The following is a 27,294-nucleotide window of genomic DNA, read 5'->3' on the forward strand; positions in this document are numbered from 1 at the left end:
GTGCAATTACTCTTGCACGGATTTCACATAAGCAAAGCACAGTCTCCGTTCCCTGCTGCCCATCACGGCCCGCCGTCGAGTCTCGGATCTGTTACCCCTCACTCTACTCGACCTCAATCCGCCCTACGCCGGCCATCAATAGCAGGGCTTAAGCCGTGCTGACAACACCTTCTGAGCTATGGCGCAGAATCGCCCCGCTGCCTTCAACACTCTCAGGATGGGAGGTAAGCTGCGGCAATTACAATCCTCCCATCGGTTTCGCCATGCTAACCCCCCGCTGTAGAGGTTATTCGCGAAAAGGTGCAAGATGGAATAACTGGTGAGACGAGGGATCTGCAGTACACGCAGTGCAAGATTGTTGGCAATGGCTCCTTCGGCGTCGTCTTCCAGACGAAGCTTTCGCCCTCAGGAGAAGACGCCGCCATCAAGCGTGTTCTCCAAGACAAGAGATTCAAGGTTCGCAATTCTTGCGCGTCTGTGACGGGCACGCGCTAACAATTCGAGCAGAACCGTGAATTGCAAATCATGCGCATCGTCCGTCACCCTAACATTGTCCAACTGAAAGCCTTCTACTACTCTAACGGCGAACGCGTAAGAACACTTGAAGCGCCTAGACGGGAATAATTCACTGACTCGACACAGAAAGACGAGGTCTACCTCAATCTCGTCCAGGAATTCGTCCCCGAAACCGTGTATCGCGCGTCGCGTTTCTTCAACAAGATGAAAACGACGATGCCCATCCTGGAAGTCAAGCTCTACATCTATCAGCTCTTCCGAGCCCTCGCCTACATTCACTCTCAGGGCATTTGCCATCGTGACATCAAGCCCCAAAACCTGCTTCTGGACCCCACATCAGGCATCCTCAAGCTGTGCGATTTCGGTAGCGCAAAGATCCTCGTCGAGAACGAGCCGAACGTGTCGTACATCTGCTCACGATACTACCGAGCCCCAGAGCTCATTTTCGGTGCCACCAACTATACGACCAAGATTGGTATGTACCCCTCAGGTTATGCTTCCACCCGTAGCAATTCTAACATACCCTACAGACGTCTGGTCTACTGGTTGTGTCATGGCTGAATTGATGCTCGGACAACCGCTCTTCCCTGGAGAGTCAGGCATCGATCAATTGGTGGAGATCATTAAGGTGCTGGGCACACCAACTAGGGAGCAGATCCGCACAATGAACCCGAACTACATGGAGCACAAGTTCCCGCAGATAAAGCCGCATCCTTTCGCTAAGGTCTTCCGGAAGGCGGATGCGAACGCCATCGACCTCATTGCCCGTCTTCTCGAGTACACGCCGACTGAGAGACAAGCAGCTGTTGAGGCCATGGTCCACCCATTCTTCGATGAGCTCAGAGACCCCAACACGAGGTTGCCCGACTCCCGGCACCAGAGCGGTGAAGTCCGCGACCTGCCCCCGTTGTTCGATTTCACTCGTCACGGTAAGTACCTTGGACTCTGAGACCTGACATCGCTTCTAACAATGCCACAGAGCTCTCGATCGCGCCGAACCTGAACCACCAATTGGTGCCTGCTCACATCAAGCCTGTCTTGGCCGGCAGGGGATTGGACATTGACAATTTCACTCCGATTCCGAAGGCAGATATGATGGCTAAATTGGACTGAACAAGCCGAGGTCATGTCCAGGAACTCAGCGCACTCGTGGATCGTTCCCGACTTTTCTCGGCCGCAAACCCACCGTCCGACCAGCGCATAATGAAATCGAGTATGCATGGACAGCAAGGCATCGGCCTCTCCTCGAACGCGGACCAAGTGATGATTAGATGTTGAACGTGGAATGACGATTAGAAGCTGGCTGCGTCGATCGCTCGAAGGAACAGTTTCGTTGGCGAAGGAATGCGAAGATGTCTCGTGCTTAAGAAGCGGTGGCTCTTCGCGCTGGCGGAGAAGAGGGATAGGCAAACATTGGCCCATCGAGGCGTGTCTACGGGTTGTGCATCATGTTGCTTACCATTTCCATGGAAGGCTGCATTGTTGCATTTCGCAGGAGACGGCGTTCTAGACCACGTTCTGGTGCATGACCTGAGATGGCTCTCACATTGTCCTCCCCTCATTCTTCACGAAAAACGGCTTCCTCATGCTACGGCAGGCGATTGTCTGGACGGTCCGGCCTACCCTTTTTCGTCTTTTCATCGCTTATTATGGTCCGGCGAGGCCGCCTTGCTTGTCAGCACTCGGAAGATGCGTGGTGGACATATACTGTTGTAGGTTTGAACTCTCTCATGGATGTTGGAGGGCGGCTGGAGGGTCGGGAAGCCCGCTCCCATAAGTCGGGGATCGTGGGCGGTAGGTCTGGATTTGGTTTTAGGCATGATTCCAAAGGAAAAAGATTTCAGCTTTCTCTGTTTATTCATGGCAACGCAATGATGGCGAGCCAAGCAGGTCAATTAAAAAGGGTGGGAAAGAATGTTGCTGTCGTTATGAACTGGCTCAAAGGGGCCAAGTAAGATCAATGCAAGGCTGTCACTCGGATTCTATGTGGTGTTTGGCCGCGAACGTGCATTTCCAGAGGCAATCTCAAGATTCCCCAAGTTCGGATGAGAGGTGATGCAGATGCGTGTTTGATTGCATTTGTAGCTGGGTGTAGCGGTACTTGCCTGAGCCTGTTGAGTGAGGCGATGTCGGGGTGGTCAGGGAGAGCTGTCCTCGAAAGGTGAGAGGGCCACCTGATGTTCTGCCTCAGGCAACAGTGCACCAAAGCCTACCACAAAGGTGACATTGAACGGGTCAATTGACGCGCGACGGTTCAGCTAGCAGGGGAAGCTCGCGCCTTCCTTCTGTAACTTTTTGACGTGGATCCCGTCTTCTCGAGGCTGCAGCCCGTACGGAAAGCCTCACTTCAATCCGCCAACCCGTCTAGACTCAGACTTGCTTTCGACAATCGCAAGCAGCCTTCACTGAGATACACAATGGGTGACTACGAGCGCAGACGCCATCACGGCGGCGGTGGCCACAACAACAGAAAGAGAAGGTACAGAGGTAAGCTTGTTTCCGCCCCTGTCTTGTTTCACCAGAAGCTCACCACAGGCCTCTTGCCGATGACAGACGATGATGACAACGATCACCGACAGCAGCGCCGAAGAATCGATTCCGCGCCTCTTCCTGTGAGGGTTCGCCGACAGCTGCTGTCCCTTGCCGAGTCTCCTCTCCGACGATGGCACGAAGAAGTCCAGAGCATCGCACACGTAGTCGCTGATAACACCGAAGACACGGAGCTGCGCGAGAGCTTTATTAGCCTCGTTCTTCAGCTTGCGCTGGAGCAGCCGCTCAAAACGCCTTTCGTTGCTGGTGTCATCCTCCTGGTGAACACCCTCAAGCCGGAGATTGTGGGTGAGATCCTCGTCAAGCTCAGCGCTGCGACTCAGGAAAAGATCGAGGCCGGACAATGGAGAGACGTGAAGCTTTACTTGAAGCTCCTGGCTTGTTTGCAGAGCTCCTTGGACGGCGAGGGAATTTTCAACGTGTTGGACGAGCTGTTCAATCGCGCTGTAGACCTGCAGACTGCAAGCTCAGATGACGTAGGACCTTCCATCACTTGCGACAAGAGAATGAGCTAATAGTCCGCAGACAATTGGCACAGAGCTTGTCAAGATTATTCTTTTTACGATTCCCTACATTATGGCTGCTGCGCCCGGACAGTGGCAGCAGAAGGCAGCCGATCTCATGGAGAAGACCGACATCATCGCCTCCGAACCCCATGCGCTCCAAGCGCTGATCGACCCATACCTTGCGGAGAAAGATGAGCCAACTGGGTCAATGAGTGTGATTGCCCTGCTGCAAAAGCAGCTTCACCAGGAGGCTGCGAATAACTGGGAACTCTCGTGCCTTCCCAGACCCTGGAAGCTACCGCTGGAGGAGATTGAAGCCCAAGAAAAGCTTGACAATGCCACCAAGCACACCTTGCCAGCCATTACTGTTCCCGAGAAGATCATTGCTGGACCTCGACCTTTGTTTCCCGAGGTCTATTTCTCGGTGTACAGCTCCCAGGAAGTTGGGTCGGTACCTCCTGTCACAGACATTGCTTCTTCACTGATTCGCGATGGTTTGGTTGATACTATCAACATCCTGGACTACAACCGCAATGTTACTGCTAGGTACTTGATTGATCTCGACTGCTACTTTTCCGACACTACCTTCGTCAAGCGAGCCACTCCTTTTGACAGGCTGCGCGACATAGAGTCTGGCAAGTCGACATGGAAGCCTGAGGACGTCGCCGTCGACGCTGTCTTCTCACAGCTCTTCCAGCTTCCCACGCCTGAGCATAAGCTTGTTTACTACCACTCCGTGCTGACCGAGGCTTGCAAGATTGCGCCGGCCGCGATTGCGCCCAGTTTGGGCCGTGCGATTCGACACATGTACCGCAATTCCAGCCGACTGGATCTTGAGCTCTCGCAGAGATTTGTCGATTGGTTCTCTCACCACTTGAGCAACTTTGGCTTCACCTGGAAGTGGACAGAGTGGGTCGATGACGTTTTCTTACCTGACATCCACCCCAAGAAGGCGTTCATTATCGGAGCCTTGGACAAGGAAATCAGATTGAGCTTTGCTCAGCGCATCAAGGGCACTCTGCCTGAGCCGTACCAGCCTCTTATCGGCCCGGATAAGGAGAAGGACGTCCCTGACTTCAAGTTCAACGACGAAAGTGAGTACCCTCTGATCACCTCCCCACCATTCATGAATCTAACCGAGGACAAAGGCACCCCTTTCTCGGCCGAGGGACGTGAAATCGCCTCACTTCTGAGACGCAAAGCTCCAGATGAAGAGTTCCAGCCTATCATTGAGAAGATTCACTCGCTTGCCATAGAGCACGACCTGGACCCCTTGGTGACTAGCACCGATGTCTTCGTCACAGCCGTCTGCTGGGTAGGGTCGAAATCTCTTAGCCATGTCCTGGCATGCATCGAACGAACCAAGGATCGGCTCCTTGACGTGGGTGCGGCGTCTGAGGCGGCTAAGGCCCAAATCATTACCGCAGTCATGTCATACTGGGCTGCCCAGCCTGGTGTGGCTATTTCCATCGTGGAGAAGCTTCTCAACTATTCAATCTTGTTGCCTCTCTCAGTCATTGACTGGGCATTAGTGAGCAGCAACCATATCAACGGCCAGTCATCTGGGGACTCTCTGGCGCAGACCCATGTCTTCGAGCTTGTGTTTGGAACGGTCGCCAAGGTCACAGGTCGCGTCCGACAGTTGCAGACAGAAGCTGATGCAGATGATGAGGCAAAGGAGAGAGAGGTCAAGGCCATGCGTGACCTTTTCAAGGCGATGGAGGATGCTCTGGTGAGCTGGGCCTCTGGTAGCAAGGACGAGATGATGGAGGAGATGGACGGAGCGGGTCAGCGCGACAGTCTTCTCCGGCGCTGGGGCGAGCGTTGGCTGCGCGTCTTCCGACGTCGGGCGGCCATTGAAGAGGCCTTTATCTTGGAGGCTTCGAAAGACCAGACATCTGGAGGAGAAAGCGCCTCTGTCTAATTCACGGTAGAATAACCATACTTGGACTTGGGGACTAAAGAACAGCTCTGCAATTTGTAACATTACCGAGAAAAAAAAGGGCCATTGATTTTGGGATTGGCAAGGCGAAGCTCTGACCACGGGAGATCGGGGTTGCTAAATAGCTTACATATATCTCGTTCTGCGCAAACTCGGTGCTGCCTACGCGAAATAATACGAGAGACTGGAATTTCTCGAATCGACGGGACCTGAATGGTAAAGTAAATAAATAAAAAACCCCACTGGCACACCCTTGGCGCTAGATGCTGGTGAGTGCGGGGCAGTACCCAGCCTAGCAGCAGGCACTTTTTGCGCTGCGTCACTGATTGGGCGACGCACTACAGCGGGGGTTAAAGATTTCTGCAAGGCTGACAGCCATCTTCAAAAAAATTTAGATGGAGAACGGTCCGTCGGCTTTTTGCTCCAGTACTTGCCAACCGACGAACTGCACACGCCGAATAAACGCACGAACGAGCTTTCGCTTTCGGAAGGAAGCTGAAGACCCTACATATCGAGAACCAGAAACCCATCGCTCTCATCAATTCTCAACAGAGACAGCCCGAAGGCATCTCGGTGCCAATCGCCCAGAATGGAGTCCTCGGTGGCCCAGGTGAAGGTCAACTTCACAACGACGCATGAAGACCTCCAGCTCGACGAGAGCAAGAGGCAACTGATTGTGCCCGCAGGTTTGCAGCACCAGCGACACCAAGTCCCAATGGCATGAGAAACTAACTCCCCCTCGCCCGACAGACATCAAGCGATATGGCCTCTCGAGGATATTGAACTCGGAGTCGATGCTCAACACCTCCTCCCCGGTGCCCCTCGACTTCCTCGTCAACGGAAACTTCCTCCGCACGACCCTCGAAGAATACCTCCAGTCCAACGGCCTCTCTTTCGAGTCCACAATCACCCTGCAATACGTCCGCTCCCTGCTCCCCCCCGTCTACGAAGCCTCCTTCGAGCACGACGACTGGGTCGCGGCCGTCGACGTCCTATCCGCCACCTCCCCGGCCGGCATCTGGTCCGGCGACGCCCTCCCCCAGGGCCAGGACCGCATCCTCTCCGCCTCCTACGATGGTCTCGTCCGCATCTGGGACGGCTCCGGCCAGTGCCTCGCCACCTCCGCCTCAGCCCGCGCCGGCGGCCACTCCAAGCTCCTCACCGACGCAAAGTTCCTCTCGTCGACGCAGCTCGCCTCCGTCGGCCTCGACCAGAAGGTCATCCTCTGGAAGTACACCGAGTCCGCCGACCGCTTCTCCGGCGACCTCAAGCCGACGCTCGAGCTCCACGGCCACAAGAAGATGATCAACTCCCTCGCCGTCCACGGCCCCTCAAAACGCCTCCTCACCGCCTCCGCCGACGGCCGCGTCGGCCTCTGGGCCGCCTCCAAGAAGGACTCCCCCGAGGTCGACGCCGACGATCTCCCCGCCAAGCGCGCAAAGACCGCCGCCGGCTCCTCCGTCTCCGTCCCCCAGCGCGGCGCGAAGGCCATGATCCCCGCCCACGAGGGCTCCTCCGCCACCGCCGTCGCCTTCCACCCCTCCGACCCCACCGTCGCCTACTCCGCCTCCACCGACCACACCCTGCGCACCCTCGACCTGACGAACGGCAGCGTCGTGAGCACCCTCACCACGATGCATCCCTTGCTCTGCCTCGCGCCCATGGGCGGCGCTTCGTCGCTGGTCGCCGCCGGCTCCGCCGCGCGCCACGTCACCCTGCTCGACCCGCGCGCCACCGCGAATGCCACCTCGGTGCTGACGCTGCGCGGCCACGCCAACATGGTCTCCGCGCTCGCGCCGAGCCCGGACAACGAGTACTCGCTCGCCTCCGCGTCCCACGACGGCACCGTCAAGATCTGGGACCTGCGCAGCGTGCGGCCCGCGACCAAGGACGAGGGCGGCGGCAGCGTCAGCGAGGCCGTGTACACCATCTCCCGCGAGTGGCTCAAGGGCAAGAAGGTGCCGATGGGCGGCGAGGGCGCCAAGGTGTTTGGGCTGGCGTGGGACAAGAGCTGGGGTATTGTTAGCGGTGGTGAGGATAAGAAGGTGCAGATCAACAGGGGGAGGGATCTCGTTTCGTCTTAGGAAGGTGTGTAGAAAGGGGTGTTGCGAACAAAAATGTTGATTTTATGTGTATAAGTGGTTGGGAAAAGTTTGGCATTGAAGAGATAGCTATAGACTACAACAAAGAATAATACCCCCCGCGAAAAAAAATAAGAATCTCCAGAAAGATTTTGGCCGTGGTCTCTTGTCTATAATTGACATACTGCACCCTTGAACTCCTCGCCAAACAAAACTAACCTCTCATCCCGCTAGACACTGAAGTTCATTAGCTCTGCCACATGTACTCGCTAAGCCCCAGCATTTTATCCGCCATCTGCCTCTTGGCAGCGCTTGCGATTCCACGCTCCGGGTTCGCCAGCTGCTCGCTGAAGCAGAGCTCGAGCAGGGTCCTCAGCTCCTCGTACGTGAAGGTGTCGCTGGGGTCGGCGTGCTCGTCCTTGTCCTTGTCCTCCCTCGCCTTGTCGACGATGGCGTCGGGGCCCTTGTCGAAGAGCGCAAAGTAGTTTGACGCGCGGCCGAGGTCGACGCCCTCCTCGACGTTCTTCAGGTTCTGCTGGAGGACGAGGATGTTGAGCTGCATGCGCCCGCAGCCCTTTGCGTTCATGGGCGAGACGAAGGCAGCGTTGGTGACGAGGTACGCGTTGATGAGCAGGCCGAGGCCGGTGCGGATGAACGCCGTCTCCTTTGCACGGAGGTACTTGGCGATCGTCTCGTCGTAGAGGATCAGGTCCGAGTTCAGTTTGAGAATCTCCGGGTCTGGCTCCGTGACTTCTTGGTCCAGGAGGTAGGGCGCCTTATCAGGTGAGAGGGCGGTGCGCAGGGAGTAGATGATCTCTGTGCGGATCTCCATGTGGAGGGTCAGGAGCGCGGTGCCGGCCAGTTCCTCAAAAGAGGAAACTATGCCATCAAAGGCTCTGCTTTGGGTCAGCAAATGTTATCAGGGTGCAAGGTGGAAGACTTACTGCACTGTCTCTTGTGTCATGGGGAGGTACACCGGACCGTCCTCGTTTGTTGCTTTGCTGGGATCGTTCATGAGAGTCCAACGCTTGCTTGAGCCCCTGTTGAGAGCCGGGCGAGAGGAGTCTGCGTCGTTGCGAGTGATGTGGCGCAGGCTTGAGATCTTGACGGCAAGCCACTTCATGCTGGTGTAAAGCAGGCAGAGAGAGGAGACTGTATCTCTGTCTGTGATGATGTCTGCGAGCTCCATGCGCTTCTCATTCGTCTGTACAATAAGCAGACCAACTTCCTTCTCCAAGAGCTCGCGCTCGAGAGTGTCGGAGGTCCACAGCTGCTTCATGGTCTCGTGGACATCACCCTCCTCCAAAGCCATGCCTGCTGACATGCGCAGCTTCGTGGGCTCGCCAGCCTGTACTTGGGTTCTGCTGACGAGAGACTTATACCAGCCGAAGCAGCGGTCGTAGTAGCGCATCATCTGGGTGATGATCAGCGTGCTGAGAGCTTGGTCGTGTGGGATCGTGCTCAGCATGCGGCAGAAGGCAGTGACAACGGCGAAGAAGGCCGTGGTACCCTTGAAGACGGGCCGCCTGGCAACTTGGGTCCATTCCTGGTCCTGGATGAAGGAATCGACTTCGCCGAAGATGGTGTCGCTGAGCTTTCCGAGCGTCTCGTCGAGCTGAGGTTGGAAGACGTTGACGAGGAAGTTATCCAGGAACGACGTCAGAGTGCTGGTGGCGAGGTCGGAGCCTGGCGGGACGATCATTTTGAGTCTCTGCAGAAAGACCAAGGTAGGCGGTAATAGCAGACTCATGTTGAAGACGCTGGGTTCGACGAGGGACTTGTAGGTTCCTTGTGTTTGCTTGTTCTCCCAGCCAGCAGTGGTGCCCCTCTTGGAGCTGACGCCGTCCATCGCTGCTCGCTTCTTGTCGGCGCCAGGCTTGCGGGACGTGTCGGTCAAGCCGGGGACAGCGGCGCGGATGATGCCCTCGAGAGCTTCGTACTCCGTTGTCATATCCACCGCCTTGGGGTCGCCTTCGGAAAACTTGAAGAGATTCTCCCTAGAAGCATCCTTTTTGCCGTTGATGTTGGCGCCAGGCTTGGGCGATGAGTTGAACTGGAAGACATCGGCGTCCGTTGTGACGTAGTTGTGCAGTAGAGAACGGATCTCGTTTTGATATAGGTTCCACAGCTCCTTGAAGCTTCCCAGCAAGGCACTGTTGTTTCCAGCACCCTCCCTACGGATGAGCGCCTTGATCGATTCGTGGAAAACGCGGTGGCCCTCTGCAATCGCTTCAAACTTGCCGAAGAGCGTCCAGAGCAGGTCGTAAATTACGTCAGCCCTCATCTGAGTCTCGCGGTTGCCGTAGATGTGCAGCCCCTGGGTGTTGGTAGAGCCGCCGCGAAGCGAGCTGGGGTGCCTCTGGTCAACTTCGTTGAGAGTCTCGTTGACAATGGTGAAGAGCTCGACGGGCAGCCTCTGCTTGAGGGTGTCTACGGCCGTCTCCAATCTTCCCAACTTGTTCAAGGACTCCACCAGTAGCGACACATACGAGAACGTATCGGCTTCTGGGTTCTTAGCCGGATCCTCGGCCGTCTTCCCTTCAAAGTCCATGGCGTCAAGTATTTGGTGGAAAGGAGCAATAGTAATCGCCTCGTAGTTACCCTCCTTGAAAGCACCTTGTGTCTTTGCCAAATTCTGCCACCTTTCCTGGCAGTACGGCGACTTTAGGTATAGATGCTCGTGAAGCTCCTCCACCAGGATATCCATGAGAGCCCCATCTTGGTTGGCTAGATAAGCCCGGAGTTCGCTCAGGGCCCCGATATCATCCAGTTCAGGCTTACGCAGCTTCCGCAGCGCATTCTGCAACACCTCCACCGCACTCAGGAACCTCTTTTCGGAGATTCTCGCCTCCAACTGATCCGGTACCAGCCTCAACTCCTCCAGTTCGTTCAGCGTCGTAAGCAGCTCGTCGTAAGCCTGCGATGCGGCCGAGAGCTTCTTAAGCTCCGGGTCCGATGTACACAGGCTCACCTTGGACGTCAGCAGCGACTCTTTCAGCGTGCGCACCTTCTTCTGCGAAGCTTGGATGCTGCCCTGGATCTTGTGGAACGTTCCTATGGAGCTGTTGAATCCCTGATGGTGCTCGTGGACGATGCCCTTGAGGGAGTCTTCAACGTAGTTGTGCGCCTCCGTGAACTTGCGGTAGTCGTGTGCGCGGCCGACGGAGCTGCTGTCGAGGAGCTGCAGAGCGAGTTGGACGGGAACACAGTCGTTTTGGCACATGGCGGGCCATTCTTGCTTGATGTGCTCGAGGACCTGGCCGATCTGGCGCTCGGCGTTGCTCTCTTGGATGCGCTCGCGGCTGCGCATGGGCGGGGGGCCTGGGTTTCGGAAGTTGGATGGTGATCGGGGGTTCATCGGCGGGGAGCCAACGGCGTAGCGGTCGCTTCTGTCTCTGTCCCTGTCGCCGCCATAGCCGTTGGCGTAGGGATCGTAGTCTTGAGGTTCTTCGCGGCGACCAAAGTTGCCATAGCCGTTGCCGTTGCGGTAGGCGCCGCCGCCGTACCGATTCGACATTCTGAGGGATGTGGTAGTTGGGCGCTTTATACGGTCGGACGGAGATAGGTTCGCATCGCGGTCGTCGAGATTGGAGGTATCGAGGGTATGTCAGGTTATCAAAGGCGTGCGAGGGCGATCGTAGCCTGTGTTGTCGCGACGTATCTCGAAATGCGGCTCTTGGAATGTCGAAATGTGGTTGATTTGGGTAAAGCCAAGGCGGACATCGAGGTGCTGGCCGTGCAGCTGCAGCTAGGGGCTCGGGTGCTTCCAGTCCAGCCATCCGCATGCACGTTTCACTGCTGTCTGGGTCTCGTCCAGGCCTATTAGTGGTTCGCTTCAGTGGTCGAGGTCAGCTAAGGTCCCCACCACCCCCGGATTGTTCACTCATCCCACCTGCCCCCACCAACCGCGTGAACGCGCCGCAATGCTCCGTTGACACCTCCCGCCACTCACGGTGCGACCGGCACACCCGACCGAATGTCATTCATCTCAAGTTCTAAGATATAAGAAGCTTCATATGAAAATCGGGTTATTGAAGTTCTCGATGATAATATAGCAGGACCCCAACCAATTTCGCCATCATGTCGAATGAATTCTCTATCCAGCCTATTGGGCGCTTTTATGGCGCCAGTCAGCCAGTCAAACGGCCAAAAGTGAGTAGTAAATCGGATTTTCAGGCTCATACCTGATGGACTCATTTTTTCGATGCTTCCGCCCTATTGGGACCTTCTTTAACAATATATTCAGGAGTTTGCATGTTTTTCATACGATGATAAACACGAATTCCACCTGGGCGACTCGTCACTGAGATACTACTACACGCCGCCCTTAGGAGTTGACCTCTCAGATGGCTACGACAGCTTCATCAAGCATGACGATTCTAAGGCCGAACATCTCGGCAGTCTACTCAAGACCATCAAGGCTCACGAAGAAGAGACGGGGCAGAAGATCGACGCTCAGATCGTCACATGGCGTGGTATGATGACCAAGGTAAGATATAGCCCCTATTCACTCTAATATCAAGCCACTAACCAGATCTCAGATCATGGCATCGCCTTTCGAAGACCGAGACGGGTCAGTTGCTGCAGAGACTCATCTTCTTTTCAGACACACTGACGTCCTCACAGCTTCGAGATGAACGCAACACTATACCAAGTACCTCACAAGCCCCCCCGAAAACATCATCTGAGCTGAAGGCTGACCAAACCCAGGACTGCATGTACGACAAACCACCACATCCAACCTCAAACCCCCTTAACTAACCCCCTCCCAGCTTCATCGAAGAGAACCACGAATACAAAGTTGCCTCCCAAGCAAAGCAAAACGCTCAACAGCGCCGCGGCCCCATCCCGCCCGAGGTGATGCAGTTCTGGGGCTACAAGTTCGAGACGCTCGCGACCCTCCCGGCGCCCTGGGGCGACACCCCGCGCGCCTACATCGAGAACCGCCCGCGCGAAGTCGTCAACAACAACGCGCAGTACTGCTCCGTCGTGCGCACCGGCATCGGCGCCACGACCATCTGCATCGGCGGCGAGGTCGACGCCGTCTGGGATTCCAAGCCCGCCAAACAGGGCGCCCCCACGAACTGGGTCGAGCTCAAGACCAGCCTCGCCATCCGCGACGAGCGCGATGTGGATAACTTCCACCGCAAGCTGATGAAGTTCTGGATCCAGAGTTTTCTTTTGGGCGTGCCCAAGATCATTGTCGGGTTCCGCAGCCGCGACGGGATGTTGACCAGCGTGGACGAGATTGAGACGGAGAAGATCCCGGATACAGTCCAGAGACGCGGACGGGCGAATTGGAACGGGGACATGTGTGTCAACTTTGCGGCCGAGTTCCTTGTTTGTGAGTGTTTCCCCTCAAATGTAACAGAGAGGTCTGTTATTAACGGATGCAGGGCTTCGTCAGACTGTCAACGATGACGGAGTCTGGAGGATACGCAGGCGGCCCGGAAGCCCTATGATAGAGGTGTTTAGGATCGAGGAGGCCGGGCACGGAGAGATTCTGACGGACGAGTTCATCAACTGGAGAATCAAGCTCTCCATGAAGAGCACCGCCCCGGAACCAGAACCAGAGGATGAACCACAGCCGGAACCAGAGTCATAGTCACAGACCGAGGGCTAGTAACTACAACCCCTGTCATCACAAAGGCATAAACGGAACACTCGACTTCGCGCGATTATTCTATTGGTTCAAGACCTTGACGTTACCTAGGTATCTACCTACTGCCGAAACACAAAACCACAAAACTACCAAAACGCCACCCTATGCGACGAAGACAAACCCGGATCAGCCGTGTAGATATCATCAGTCATGAGAGCCACGTAGCCGAGTCCATCCATCTGCGTCGTCAAAAACTGAAATCCAATCCCGGTATCTCGGTATCTCAATCTCCCGAATGTCGAAAACTTTGCCGATGCTGAACTGAAAACTCTCTCCCAATGCTTTTGTGTACTGTTCAAACCCGTATGCTGGGACGTGGTCATACACTCTCATCATACAGCGTTTCTCGTGAATAATGATATGCCACCTCTCTCTGCCATCTCTTTCGGGCCTGTAGCCCATCTTGTAGCCAGTTTTAGACAGCTGGCCATCTGATTCTCAAACCTTCAGTCCACCTGCCGTAGAGCACGTCTGAAAGTTGGTTGCAGTGCTCCATGCCTGGTCGGGCTGGGCGACCAGGGTATTTGGCCTCCATGGCTGCCTTCTCTCTTTCTTTCTCCTTTTCGGTCGACTCGGGCGTTGCAAACGAGCCGTTGCGCCTCCTATGGCTCTTCAAATGCGGGTTGTTCGACGCAAGCACCAACTTGTTTGGGCTACCACCAGATGACGGTGTTGCTGCAGCGCTCTTGATGATGACGGTGCCCTGCGGTGTGCCATCCGATGGAATCTTGATCGACTGCTGAGGAATCAATGCCGTGTTCAGCTTTGAGTCTTGAGAGACTGCCGACATCAAGTTACGCATCACGTGGTAGGCTCCTTCGGGGTCGACTGAGTCCAGGAGAGCAAATGCATCAGTGAGCTTGGCCAATGCCTCCCGCTTCTGCAAACCCGACGTTTGCGCGTGCAGCTCTGCGAGTGTCGGGTCGATGGCCTTATTGAACAGCCGCCGACCCAGCATGCCCTCTTTGCTGTTTGGCTCCACGCATGCGCCTCTCATCGGTGCTCTGTTCTCGTCCCCAACAGCGGTGTCACCCGACTCAGAGAAATCCGTCGGATCAGTGACGGAGCCGTTTGAGGGCACCCGGCGGAACAGTCGTACGGAAGAACCAGAGTTGCCGTACGACATGTCTGGCTGGAGCGGTCTTCTCGCGACGGTAGAACGAGGCGACCCGTTGGCTTGGATCTGTGTGGCAGACGCTTGACGACTTGAGGGCTGGCGGCGCACAGTCGACCGGCGCACTGTACCGGAAGCGGGAGACGAAGGGCCGAGCGGAGCGTCCTTGAGGTCGAGGCGGCGCATGGCCTCCTCCGCCGCAAAGTAGGACGGCTTCCGAGACCGAACAGTCGGCCGCCTAGGCGCCATCGACTTGACCGTGTCAAACACCCACTCATCTGAGTCGTCCTTAGCAGAGATGGTGTTAAGTGTTTCCTGGTAGAAGATGGTATGCGACTTTCGGTTCTGGTTTGCGTCCCACATTTGCTTGCGCGCAATCAGCTCCTGAAGAGCCTCCATCTTGCCGGCAGACCTGATGAAGCGGTGACGAAGGAGATCTTTTGCGGATGGTCTGCGGTCGGAATCCTTGACGAGACACTGCGCCACGAAGTCCTTGAAGTCTTTGCTGAAGGCACCCTCCAGACGGGGAGGAGAGTTCTTGGGAATGTGGAAAAGAACCTTCATCGGGTGGATGTGGGCCAGAGGAGGCTCGCCGTTGGCCATTTCCATAGCGGTAATACCAAGTGACCAGATGTCTGCCTTGAAGCTATAACCGTCCTGCTGGATGACCTCGGGTGCCATCCAGAAAGGGGTTCCGACGAAAGTGTTCCTCTGGGACTTGATGTTGGTCAATTGGGCAGCGACACCAAAGTCGGCCAACTTGACCTTGCCTGACTCGGAGAGCAGGACGTTGGCAGCCTTGATATCTCGGTGAATCTTGCCTTCGGCATGCAAGTACTCGAGACCACGGAGAAGCTCTCGGCAGATGATGGCAATGTGGACCTCGGCGAAGTTGGCCGGTTTGAGCTGAGGAATGTTAGCTTAGACGATAAGGATAAGCTGCGACTCGGAGTGACATACCAGGTCCAGACATGAGCCACCGCCAAGATACTCCATTACGATCCAGAGCTTGTGACCGCGAAGGAAGCTGCCCTTGTATTGGGTGACAAATGAGCTTGCGCAAGTGCTGAGCACTGCGATCTCGCCTTGAATCTCCTGGATGTCATCTTCGCTTGACTCGAGATCAATCTGCGCATCCACGGGTTAGCGATATTCATCAGGATGTAAATATGGGGGTGGCTCACATGTTTAATGGCGACGGTCTCGCCGGTGGCCTTCTCAATGGCCTTGTAAACGACTCCAAAGCTACCACCTAGAGTCCTGTCAGCGCGCATGCACAAAGTGTTCGCAGGTATTCAGACAACGTACGACCAAGCTCCTCCAAGACCTGATAATGTTCGGCGACGCCTTCGTCGGCCATCGCGGCCGATCTGGACGTCATGGCGACGCTGATAATCTCAATTCAATCGATTCCGCCGGCAGAGATGGAGCAAGAGAGAGGGAGGAGCTGGTGTTCAACCCTGGAGCCCGAGAACGGAGGGAGGTGAGGGAGCGAGAGGTTTGCGCTTGCAGGATGGTGCTGGAAGAAAGTTTCGAGAGAAGAAAAGGGTATCCAGGGAACGGGGCTGTCGTCTGTCAGTCAGGACGGCCTGGCTTGTATTTTAGACTGGACAAAGGCAATAATGGCGTCAAAGGAAGCAAGCGGATCGTCGGTGGCTCGGTTGCTTGGGGTTGCTTGGGAGAGCAGCGACTTGGTTCGGGTATCCCAGGGCCAGGGCGGGCGAGGACCAGGTCCAGGTACGGTAGTCAACGACGCCGTGCTCTCTCTGCGGTACGTGTGGTGTCTTGTGGCCGGGTTGTGTGTATCTTTTTCCTCGGTGTGGTTGCGGTTGTGTGGTGGTTCTGTGGGCTTGGGTCGTCGCAAAGCTCGGGCCCTTTTGTTTACTTTCTTCCGTTTTGGTATAGCTGGGGGAGCTCCGGGGAACCGCAATTTAGCACCAGGGTTCTAGGAGCCGGGGCGAGTCAGCCGATCTTGATACAGAAAAGCAAACGAAAAAGTGCCGGTGGGAAGCCGTTGTTTCTGAAGCATCGTGAATCGCAAACAAAAGAAAGGGAAAAAGGGTAGAGGAAAAAGGCGGAAAGTGTGGGAGCGGTGGATTGATGGATGTAAGGTAGGTTAAAAGCAAGATATGTCGACGGCAGAGAAATGTGATTGTGACCTACGAGAAGGGGCCGACTGTCGTGTGCTTGCGTCGTTTGCATGCCAGTGGACAGTGGACGTGACCCTCTTTACGTCGCTCTGAATGTGTGCTTGATGTCTTGTTCTTGGTCGAGGCCGGTGATGGAGTATCCAGAGTATGCAGACAGGTTGCCTTGCAGATACCTTAGACGGCCCAGTGTCGTCTAGTCGTTGAGTTGGCATGCAGGGCCCATCAGTAGCGTCGTCTGTGACCCAGTGGCTTCCCAAGGTTGACCCTCTGGTGTGTTGGCTTCGCTGGCGCTGGCTGCTGGGAGACAGGAACTTGAGGCGGAACAATCTGCAAGGGCGAGGCAAGGAGGGAGGGACCGGGGCGTATCTCAGCAAGTGACGGCTCTCCAAAGGCCCACGTCAAGGGAGCGATATCGTCAGCAAAACCCTGGGAACCCAGCAATCTTGTCGGGTATCCGTCGTACCTTGCACGGTATCGCAGGCGGTGACTGACCAAGACCAAGGTTCCGGGGGGCACAGATGCTGCGACTCCAGGCTTGACTCTTGAGGACCTACGCACTGATGGAGCTTAGCGCTGCTCGCCAGGCGGGATCCGCTAGTCGACGGTGGAGATGCGCCAGCCGCACAGGAGGTCGCAACCCGTTACAAGCTTGTCGCCTGCTGCGACTTTACCGCGTCCTGATAGGACCCATGGCCGCGGGTGGGGCTCCCCCCGGCGCACAGTTGGCCAGCCTCTGCCTCCGCTTGTGGTGTTTGGAGTTGTTGCCCCGCCGACGAGCCCCTCTGTTTGTTGGTTGCCCCGGGTCCGCACCCCGGCTGGCACTGACATTCACCGCATCCCCTTCTTGGAAGTTGTGTCCGACTTTCAGGCTCGTTTGCCTTTGCCATCTCACGTCAACTCCGATTTCCTGATTACCCACTCCAACAAGGTCATTGTCGACGTGCACGCGAAGACCGCTGCATTCCTCACCTCGTCCGAAGCCATCTTCCCACGAGACCTCCAAGCCCCGTCCTCGCTTCGTCTCGCTACGGGTGCTTGAAACTTCGTCGTCATTCCCCTCCTCCGCGGTTGAGCCAGTTTCGTCTTGTTGCGCGCGCCCTGCTGTATGGCGCCCACTGCCCGTCGCAACTTACACGATCGCGTCAGATAAGCCTAATCCAGCACGAGCCGTGTACTGGACATCGCGACCGCAACCGCAACCGCAACCGCAACCGAACTCCGCGACATCGACCACCGACTGATCGCCCACCACTCGACAACCGGCATCTTGAAATCAAAGTGCCAAGATGGTGCCAGCACCGCCGCCTCTGCCGATGCGGTTTCCGTGCTGGTGCAGGGCTGTCTACTCATGGGGAGGAGAGGTCTGTAAACAGAAGTAGTTGTTTACCACACGCGCTCCCAATGGCTAACTTTATTTTCCTCACCACAGAGCAAGCGAGACCTCGGCTTCATCGAGGGCGACTTGATTGAATGTCTGAATGCTGGCGATGGTTCATGGTGGACAGGCAGATTATGGCGCGACAGGCGGACTGTAGGCGTGTTTCCGTCCAACTTCGTCGAGGTGCTTCCCTCCGATTTTCGACCGACGACGAGGTCTGCAAGTCCTCTACCCGACCAGACGCCCAGCCCGAGCACACCTCAGAAATCGAGGACGTTCCGTAAGCCTTTCGAAGCGTACGCCAAGGCACCGCACTACACCGCAGCGAAGCAGCCCGAGGTTTACCGAACGAACCCCAACCCAAGGCCTAGAGGGCACTCGGGAGAGTCCATTCACAGCGCGGTACCAGAGAGCAGCAGGAGGGATCGCTCTCCGGCACCTTCAATGCTCAGAGACCGATCACCGGCGCCTTCTGCCCTCCTCTCACGAGAGAACTCTTTCAATGAAACTGCCTCGACTAGAATGCGAGCATACACAACGCCTCAGCCCAGCGGTTACGTATCGCGGGGCAACTCCTTCAACGACGGCGCACAGCAGTACATTCCAAGAGGACGCACTCCGGTAAATGACTACCACCGATCCAGGACACCAGTTCCCGAGCATCATCGTGGCAGAACGCCTATTCCTGAACACCACCGAGCCCGGACACCAGTTGTGGACCACCATCGGGCGAGAACGCCCAACCCTGATCACGACTTGCGTGCGAGAACGCCCGTTCCCGACTATGGTCATGGATCACGAGCGAACTCTTACAACACCGACAGAGGGGCCTCGCCCATACCTCCGCATCACGCCTCAAGAGATCCCTCGCCAGCCCCTTCGTTCAGCTACAAGCCGTACCGACCTCCCCAAGGGAAAGTTGACTCCCCCCCGCCTCCACCACCCCCACCGCATCGGCACGTGGGTGCGCCGCGACACAAGCAGAGCATGTCCTACGACAGTCGGCACGATATCCCTCGTCATGGGTCCAACTCTTCCTTCGAAGATCGTTTCAACCCGCGGCATGGGTCAAATAGCTCTTACGATAAGCGGACAGATCTCGTACGTCAAGGCTCGAACGCCTCGTACGAAAACCGGCATCCTCCTTTGGACAGGCATGGTTCGCACTTGTCATACTCCCACAGACCGCCAGCGATTCAAACTCAACGGATGCCATCTCCTGCTCCACCCTCCCCATCAGCCAGTCATATGACCCCATCGCCATTGCGGGAAGCTATGGACGGCGTGATAGAGCAATTGGATGCTCTAGGAATGCCTCGAGACCCGACACCGGACCCAGCATTGGACCCGTGGTCACCTGAGTCCTTCAATATGGTCAATGACCGTCAACGAAGGAAGAATACTTACCAGCGACCCCTGACTTCCATGGGTATAGCACAACAGGACGAAGGATACGAGACTTGGAGCGGTGGATCCTCGCGCGATCAATCCTATCAGAACGGACAGAGCGGACACCGAGAAGACAAAGAGCAACTGCCTCAACTCAGTAATTACGTCGAGCGTATGGAAAGCCGTCTAAAGAAAATGCATCAACACAGCGCAAGCATGGCTGACCTTGAGGACGAGGGACCGAAGCCGCCCCCGAAAGGCGCACTTTACGAGAGACCGAAATCATCCATGGGCGGACCGGAGGAGAGGAAGCTTCGAGGGCGGAAGTCGGCTTACGATATTGGCCGGAACGTACTGAACAGGACTTTTACGACCAAGACCAACTCAACCAGCGCATCGTCCGGCAATCAGAGCTCGACGACCCAGAGCAGCGACAGGAGTTTAATGAGTGGATCCTCAGCTGGCGCCATTAGCGCTACAAGCGCCGGCAGCTTTGCTCGGAAGACCCAGAAGCGTGCTCAGAGTGCCCTTGGGATGCGTGATGCTGATATCGAACGACCGGAAACTCCCTTCACAGGGGTCACTTACCACAGCAGCCACGCATCCGATGTGGCTCGTCCGAAATCGCAAGCTGGCTTCCTCGAGGACCCAGGGCTTGGAGGGCTCGTGACTCCAAAGCCCGCCAAAAGAAGCATTTTCAAGAAGCTTCTCGACACGGCCAAGACTGGAGTCGCCTCCGGACGCAGTAGTATTGCCATGGGCGGTGACTCGCCCCGGTCGTCTCCTTTCGCTCGCTCTATGCCCAACGTCGCTTCCCCCGCTGGAAATGCCATCTCTAACATTACCGGTATGGGAAGCACTGGCTTCGGTAGGGAAGCAGCCAGGGAAATGGGTATGGCGAATGGAGTCGACTGGGTGCAGGTCCGCAGAGATGTCAATCGATCCAACTCTCTGAGCAAAAACGAACGAAATGAACGGAGAGATCGCTGTCAGATGCTTGATTACCCAGCCCTCAACCCCGTCGACGAGCTCTATGACGGCATTGAAGGTGACGAGGGCGCGGACGGCTCACCAGTCGAAGATCCCATTGATTATCAGGCATTAAATCTCACCCAAGTCGACAAGAACTCGAGATTCATAAGCAGCCTACCACCAATGACAACCGCGGTTTCTCTGGCGACGACCTACGTATGTCGCCCGTACCGCAGCGATGTCCAGCGAATGCGAGCAATCTTTACCTGGGTGTCCGAGAAGATCTGCTGGGAAGAGGACTTTGAGGGGGAGATCAACACCAGGCGGGTAATCCAGTCGAAGCGAGCTTGTGCGGAAGAGTACGCTGCTCTGGTACAAGAGATGTGTACCGCGGTAGGCATTCATTGCGAAATGGTTCGCGGGTACCTCAAGACGCCAGGCGAGATTCCAGAACACAACATCATGCCTCGGGCAAACCACTGGTGGAACGCCGTATTGGTCGACAATGAATGGCGTATGGTGGACTGTTGTATGGCTAGTCCATCATACCCAAGGCGACATCTCTATTCCAGTGCTGGCAGTGGTGCAGCTGACTCTTGGTGGTTCCTTGCAAGGCCGACCGAGATTTGCTGGACACATATCCCTGAGCACCACTCTCAGCAACACGTCTGCCCTCCGCAAGCACACGAGGTGCTTCTCAACCTGCCTTGCGCCTGCCCTCCCTTCTTCAAGAACGATCTCGAGATGGTCGACTATAACACAGCGGCGACTCGCATAGAAGACCTGGAGATGGTGCATATCAAGTTTAACGCTCCAGCTGATGTGGAGGTTGCAGCAGAGGTTGAGGTCCGAGGCTACACGAGGGATGTGGACGGCGACGTTTTCGAGAGCGGTGATGTGGTGAAGAAGAGGGCGCTGGCCCAAGCCGAATGGTTCAACGGTATCAAACGATACACTGTCAAGGCTCTGCTTCCAGGCGACGAAGGCCAAGGAACCTTGAAGATTTATGCCGGCAAGCGTGGCCTGATGCATAGCATCAAGGACATCCCTCATCCGGTGGCCTTCGCCCTTCCGATCATTCATACGGGAGAGAACCCTCCCTATGAGTTCGTGACAAGGCATCCCACACCTCACGCCCAACGCCACGACATTTATGTTGTTCAGCCCCAATGCCAACGTCTGGCTTTGAACAACACCTTCGTCTTCGCGATCCGACAGCACCCTAGCTCTTTGGCTAGCAGTGGGTCGCCTATGACACCATCGTCGAACCCCGGAGGCGCAAGCCCGATCCCGTTCGCGAGACCCAGCTCAGCCTTGAGTATGACCGCGTCGAACGTCAGTGGATCCAACGTCTCCGGCAACGGGTCATCAGGGAAGAAACCGGCAAAGCTTGCCATTCAGACCCCCGGTGGCAAGATTCTCCGTCTTATGCGGAAGGAGGATCGCCGGGGAATCAGTGTCGGCAGCAGGGGGATCGATGAGGAAACCAGCGATGGTGGTACGTGGGAGACCATCATCAAGTGTTCGGAGAAGGGAGTGTGGAGAGGTCTCGTCTTGGCAGATCGCACCGCTCGCTGGTGTGTATTTGCCGAATGGGTTTGCGTTGGTTGAGCAGCGTCTTGAATTTTTTCCCACGCGTATCTGCAGAACTTCCAAGGGCAATGTTGAAAAGCAAAAAAAGGGGAAAGGGCTTTAAGCGGTCATGACACGGTTTGGTTCGGGGTACCTCATGCATATCTCGGCGTTTTCTCTTGTAAATTGCGTTGCGTCTTTTCTTCTTCTTTTCTTTGTGGTTATTTGGGTTCCTGGGCTTACGGCTTTTTGTTTCTTGATGGTCTACTACTCATCATGGTGTGGGAGTTCTCTTCTAATGTACGATACGTAATGGGAATCATGCATGTCGATGCGAGGATGGTTCTGTAAACAAAAATTTCGACGAGTACATGCCCTTCGTTCAATGAATTATGATGTTCTACTTGGTCGTTCATATTGTGATTGATTGCTTGCTTGTTGTAGTGCTCCCCCTCTCATTGACCAGAGGCATTCTCGTAGTCTGCCAATGTGTTGCCAACTTGCCTCTGCTATCCGTCTGCCAAGAAAGAGTCGAGGAAGCTTCTTTGCTATGCGGTACAATAGCAACCAATGACTACTGCTGACAAGGTGATTTGTTTTCTTCGAATCTGCCTTGCTGCGCTTGTTATTGGCCCTGCTACAAGCTTGCAGAAGATCACCTGCGCAAACCGACGTGGCTTACTTCCCATTAAATCCACCGCTCAGCCTGATTCTTCTTTCTACATCCCCATCAATATTTCCTGAGTTGCTCCATGAAAGACAGCCATGGAGCCGTTAGCGGCACTCGGTCTCGCTTCGAACGTGCTCCAGTTCATCGATTTCTCTTCAAATCTCGTTCGTGATGCTTCTAACATATATCATTCCACATCGGGTCTCACAGCTGAGCTCGAAGATGTGACCGTCATCACGAACAGCCTCAAATCCTACATGAGTCGATTGTCCCCACCAGCCTTGTCGCCGTCAGCGCCTCCTGAAGACAGAGCGTTGGAGACGCTCGTCCTCAATTGTCACAAGACTTGTGGAGAATTGAAAGACACGGTTGAAAAGATCAAGGGTAAAGACCCTAGTTCACGGAGGGACAGCTTTCGCGCCGCCTGGAGATCTTTAAGAACCAAGGGTAAGCTTGAAGGGTTGGGAAAAAGGTTGGGTAGATATCAAAGCCAAATTTTGGGTCAGCTTGTTTCCATGCTAAGGTATGGGCTACCTCGACTGCAGTATGCATATGCCTCATTCTAATCAAAGAATTAGGGATGAAAATCAAGAGAATTACGCTCGGCTTGAATCGCAGCGATCGAAGGACAAGGTCCACGTCATGGAAATGAAACAGGATCTTTGCGAGATTCGCGAAAGATTGCTCTCTCTAGTTCATTCGCAAGCTGACGACAACCGAGCTGTTCCGGTAAAGGGCGCATCAGTTTCCTACGAAGACATCCTAAAAGACATCCGTGTGGCCTTGTTGGACATTTCCGAAAGAATGACAACAATCAGTGCCGAAAGAAAGATTTCCGATTTGCTCTGGTTCCCAGAGCTTCGACTACGGTCCAGTTTGGTTGTCAAGGCTCACAGAGGAACTTACCGTTGGCTTCTGTATGACCCAGACGACGATTTTGGACAAGGTTCGGATATTCAAACATCGTCGCCATCGTTGTCGCCGTCGTCGTCTTTCTATAAGCCGGAGCAAGCTAGTGTTATCAGCCAGCAGAGTAATGTTCGACCACCAGAAGTAGAATCGTCAAATCGCATTGACGTGAACTCCGATCAATGTTCGACGACGAATTTCCAGTCACAGAAAGAGAAGCTCCAAAGACAGGTTTGGAGAGGACACTTTCTCGATTGGCTTCAGACTGGAAACGGACTTTTCTACATATCTGGAAAGCCTGGGTCAGGGAAATCAACCCTCCTGAAGTACATTAGCCAGGATCCGCTCACGCAACAATTGCTTGAGGCCTGGGCGAACACTGATGCTAAAGATATCATTCTGGTCCAATTCTTCTTTTGGAGTTCGGGAACCAAAGAGCAAAAGACCACCGAGGGGCTTTATCGAAGTATTTTGTGGGAAGTCTTACAATCAAGGCCCGATTTAACGCAACAAATATTCCCCAACTTATGGCGAAGAGCTCTTGAAGGTTCGATTCACGAATCCGACCTTACCAAACAGTCTCTTCAAGTAGCCTTCCAGAAGCTTGTGAGTGGACAAGAAATCCTCAGCAAGCACAAATTGTGTTTCTTCATCGATGGTCTCGACGAATGCGAGGAGGATCACTGGCACCTCACTAAAGAGCTCAAGCGCTGGTGTGCTGCTTCCGATGTCAAGCTCTGCGTATCAAGCCGTCCCCATAATGAGTTTTTGAGAGCTTTTGCGCCAGAGAATGGTTATTGGCTCAAATTACACGAATTGACTCAGGAAGATATACTCAAGGTGGTGAACGATCAATTTGCGAGCGACGAACGATTTGTCGAAGCTCAGAAAATGAGCAAAGACAGCTCCGACTACGACAAGCTTACCGATTCGATCATTGGGAAGGCTGACGGAGTATTCATCTGGGTCATCATGGTTATTCGCTCCCTTTTACATGGTATTGGAAATTGCTGTTCATTGACGCAACTTCGCAAAAGGCTGGATGCCGTTCCAGCTGAAATCGATTCCATGTTTCGTTACATGTTATATGGAATCGACCAACTCGAACAACAGGCAGCAGCTCGAACATTCTTGGTCATGGAAATTGGTGCTTTCAGTTACAATCCTACGGCGTGGGTGTACACTCACGCAGTTCTCGACAACCTCGTCGACGATCCTGAACATGAAGAAAGTTTGCTTGATGGCAAGCTTCAACCTTCCCCAGAGGGCAGATATGGGACGTCGATATGTGCGGTAATGGCAAATCGACTGAATGGGCGCTGCCGAGGCTTGGTGAACATTGCTGTCACTGGCAGGAACTTCCCCCTTTGCCATCAAGTACAATTCGTTCATCGAACGTTCAGTGACTTCCTGCGTGGGCCAGAAACGGTACAGAACCTAAAGAAAATGGCCGGAGACTTTTTACCTCACCGAGGTGTAGCTCTTGGGCTGCTGGCCGCCAGGAAGCACGTCCCCGAGCAGCAATGGGTATTTCAATGTCAAGGACATCGAAGCGTTGACAACCACGACGACGAAAATGACTGGCATCGCCGTGAAGCATTCTTCGGAATGCTAGATGTTGCGGCTCACGCAGAGATGATAGGCAATCATCACCTCACGGCAGAAATTGAGTCGATGAAGCAGATGACTTTTCCCATCTCGAGCTTTGACAGCTGGCAACTTGCTGAGGGAATTAGCTGGGGGCCGATCGTATGGCGGATTGAGGCCTCTATGCCAAACGAACTCGATGCTGCTAGCCTCTGCCTTGCAGCGAGATACGGTGCATTTGAGTATGTCAAGAGCACAGTCCACAAGCACAATCTAGATGCCGAAGTCAGCAGTCTAATACTCTGGGCTGCATCACCACAAGCAAGCTACTTACACAAAAAGCCAGAGGCCATGAATCAAGCAGCATTGATCCGGTTTCTACTCGAGCGGAGTGCATCACCGAATTTCGAAATTCGCAGCATTGTCTCCTTGGAGGTTGAAGAGAACTATTTGTACTCGCCATCCTGGACACCTTGGACATCGTTCTTGATGGGAATCGCAGAACGCGGAACAACAAGACGAAACATTCGTGGACTAGAGTGGAGGCCGTTCCTTGACTTGTACTTGGAGTATGGCTCTGATATGACTGTGTGTTTCGTGGGATACAAACTCCTGGGGACGAGGAAAACCGCTCCATGGAGCGAAAATGGCCACAATCAAATTTTCGAAAGCGAAGAGAACGAGATACTCAAAAGTGCCCAGGGGCCCGTCTACGTGGACTTGCCGACTATGCTTCAGATGTGGGATCTTGGCATGGCGTCGCCCGGGTTAACCAAAAACAAATTCGCTTCTAGAGGGTTGTTAAGTAGCTGGGTGAGTGCATTCACACCCGGTAGGGAGAAGTTCCCGAAATTAGGCTTGGATGATATTCAAAGATGGACTTTTTTAGTTCTTAAGGTTGTGTCACTTCGCAGACTGAGAGATTTGGAGAGGTCGGATTTGGAAGATGCTCTGAGACAAATGGTGGATGCAGGAACAGAACACTGGCAGAACAATCACATGATTCAATATTATTAATCCTTTCACTTCAATAACTCAAACTGATTCAAATCTTCATGAGTCTATGAAACTCGTGATTACCCGATTTCAAATCAATCATATCGCCCATTATCCATACCTAAACTTTCATCATGTGTTTATGCTTGTATGGTATAGATAGGTCCGCTGGTAAGGTCATCCCTCTGGTGCGAAGATTACAGTGCGGATACTCTATGACACAGCGTTGTTAGTACTGTACTGGCCCTCCAATGACGACCGCGGTGCCCGGCCGACCTCACACCTAAGTAAACAGAGGCTTTCACATTTACATTGGAAATAACTCCGCTCTAAGGTTCCAACCAAATCCCTACCAATTCTAAACCCCCATCCACCGTCATCCCTGGATCATACTCGATTGAACCGTCTTAACAGAATTGTTTCGTCTTAACAGAATTGTTTCGTCTTAACAGAATTGTTTCGCGAAACATTCCGTCGCGAAGGCAAAAGCAATTACACATTCAGGGAGAAAAAAAAAAAGAAACAACCATCGCGATGGCCGACAGGACATCGCGCCAGGCGCCTCCCCCCGGCGCCCCGCGTCGCGCAGTCCGTCGCAACCTCTTTCAAGGCCTGACTAGACGCCCGACGGGCACGACAGCAGCAAACGCGAATGCGCCGACGGGTATGGCTTCCACGGCACCGACTTCTTCGTCCGGCAACTCGGCCGAGACGCTGAGGCTTGATGTCGATGTGCTCTCCGACGGCAGCGCGGCGCCCCAGGGGCCCCTTGAGATTGTTGTGCGCGATGAGCACGGTGAGATTGAACTCGGCGAGCTGCCGACGCTGGTGTTTGACGAGGCGGACGAGGCCGCGCTGGATGATCGCGAGGAGAGCAAGAGTATGTTGCTTCGTTCAAGCTTTGCATTGAGGGTATAGAGCTATGTATGCTAACTATCGGTATAGAGGAGCGGCAGAGGCTTGCGGAGGCCGTGAAGCAGCATCAGGTCAACCACACTGCCGTTCGCGAGCAACCTGAAGGTAAGCTAACCCCTATCTGACGACTCCGAGGTGCGCTGGTCCTGATTAATCCCCACAGAGCTACTCGAAGCCGTGAAGGCGAGTTTACGGGCTAAGGTTGCTGCCCTCTCCGAAGACAACTGGAGGTACGAGGCCGAGCCGGAACAGCCTCGTGGCTACTGAGCGGCACAAGCCAACTTTCACCGTTCTTTTACGGCCTGGATTCGCATTCATTCCAAGTATGTTCATTATGATCGCGCTCGCTATGCGCGATGGCCATCTACGCCGAACAACTGGAACA

The 27,294-nt window shown here is 54.8% G+C and overlaps 9 protein-coding genes across 9 annotated transcripts; 6 read left to right on the forward strand and 3 right to left on the reverse strand.

The window, feature by feature from the left end:
- Positions 1–178: 178 nt before the first annotated feature.
- On the forward strand, positions 179–1,629 carry gsk3 (Protein kinase gsk3; the record flags this gene model as incomplete). Its single annotated transcript, XM_036637018.1, has 6 exons — positions 179–224; positions 284–456; positions 508–591; positions 643–991; positions 1,047–1,445; positions 1,496–1,629. The coding sequence occupies 6 exons, from the start codon at positions 179–181 to the stop codon at positions 1,627–1,629; spliced, it is 1,185 nt and encodes a 394-aa protein (XP_036497085.1).
- A 1,304-nt stretch (positions 1,630–2,933) lies between these two features.
- On the forward strand, positions 2,934–5,496 carry cbc1 (Nuclear cap-binding protein subunit 1; the record flags this gene model as incomplete). The annotated part of the gene is made up of 4 exons (XM_036637019.1): positions 2,934–3,003; positions 3,052–3,542; positions 3,592–4,666; positions 4,721–5,496. The coding sequence occupies 4 exons, from the start codon at positions 2,934–2,936 to the stop codon at positions 5,494–5,496; spliced, it is 2,412 nt and encodes an 803-aa protein (XP_036498053.1).
- Positions 5,497–6,103: 607 nt separating this feature from the next.
- YTM1 (Ribosome biogenesis protein YTM1) lies at positions 6,104–7,598 on the forward strand (the record flags this gene model as incomplete). The annotated part of the gene is made up of 2 exons (XM_036637020.1): positions 6,104–6,200; positions 6,265–7,598. The coding sequence occupies 2 exons, from the start codon at positions 6,104–6,106 to the stop codon at positions 7,596–7,598; spliced, it is 1,431 nt and encodes a 476-aa protein (XP_036498052.1).
- A 244-nt stretch (positions 7,599–7,842) lies between these two features.
- sec8 (putative exocyst complex component sec8) lies at positions 7,843–11,112 on the reverse strand (the record flags this gene model as incomplete). Its single annotated transcript, XM_036637021.1, has 2 exons — positions 7,843–8,491; positions 8,540–11,112. The coding sequence occupies 2 exons, from the start codon at positions 11,110–11,112 to the stop codon at positions 7,843–7,845; spliced, it is 3,222 nt and encodes a 1,073-aa protein (XP_036498055.1).
- A 563-nt stretch (positions 11,113–11,675) lies between these two features.
- On the forward strand, positions 11,676–13,200 carry RAI1 (Decapping nuclease RAI1; the record flags this gene model as incomplete). Its single annotated transcript, XM_036637022.1, has 7 exons — positions 11,676–11,747; positions 11,842–12,084; positions 12,137–12,168; positions 12,222–12,249; positions 12,306–12,313; positions 12,368–12,939; positions 12,992–13,200. The coding sequence occupies 7 exons, from the start codon at positions 11,676–11,678 to the stop codon at positions 13,198–13,200; spliced, it is 1,164 nt and encodes a 387-aa protein (XP_036498054.1).
- Positions 13,201–13,672: 472 nt separating this feature from the next.
- svkA-1 (Serine/threonine-protein kinase svkA) lies at positions 13,673–15,731 on the reverse strand (the record flags this gene model as incomplete). The annotated part of the gene is made up of 4 exons (XM_036637023.1): positions 13,673–15,277; positions 15,332–15,499; positions 15,556–15,623; positions 15,680–15,731. The coding sequence occupies 4 exons, from the start codon at positions 15,729–15,731 to the stop codon at positions 13,673–13,675; spliced, it is 1,893 nt and encodes a 630-aa protein (XP_036498049.1).
- Positions 15,732–15,950: 219 nt separating this feature from the next.
- On the reverse strand, positions 15,951–16,573 carry CGCS363_v005175 (uncharacterized protein; the record flags this gene model as incomplete). The annotated part of the gene is made up of 2 exons (XM_036637024.1): positions 15,951–16,316; positions 16,535–16,573. The coding sequence occupies 2 exons, from the start codon at positions 16,571–16,573 to the stop codon at positions 15,951–15,953; spliced, it is 405 nt and encodes a 134-aa protein (XP_036498578.1).
- Positions 16,574–17,807: 1,234 nt separating this feature from the next.
- On the forward strand, positions 17,808–21,871 carry cyk3 (cytokinesis protein 3; the record flags this gene model as incomplete). The annotated part of the gene is made up of 2 exons (XM_036637025.1): positions 17,808–17,882; positions 17,951–21,871. The coding sequence occupies 2 exons, from the start codon at positions 17,808–17,810 to the stop codon at positions 21,869–21,871; spliced, it is 3,996 nt and encodes a 1,331-aa protein (XP_036498051.1).
- A 4,657-nt stretch (positions 21,872–26,528) lies between these two features.
- Positions 26,529–27,176, forward strand: CGCS363_v005177 (uncharacterized protein; the record flags this gene model as incomplete). Its single annotated transcript, XM_036637026.1, has 3 exons — positions 26,529–26,874; positions 26,940–27,014; positions 27,073–27,176. The coding sequence occupies 3 exons, from the start codon at positions 26,529–26,531 to the stop codon at positions 27,174–27,176; spliced, it is 525 nt and encodes a 174-aa protein (XP_036498050.1).
- Positions 27,177–27,294: the final 118 nt, after the last annotated feature.

This window comes from Colletotrichum siamense (genome assembly GCF_013390195.1).
Source record: "Colletotrichum siamense strain Cg363 chromosome Unknown KSG_Cg363_contig03, whole genome shotgun sequence".
Classification (NCBI taxonomy): domain Eukaryota; kingdom Fungi; phylum Ascomycota; class Sordariomycetes; order Glomerellales; family Glomerellaceae; genus Colletotrichum; species Colletotrichum siamense.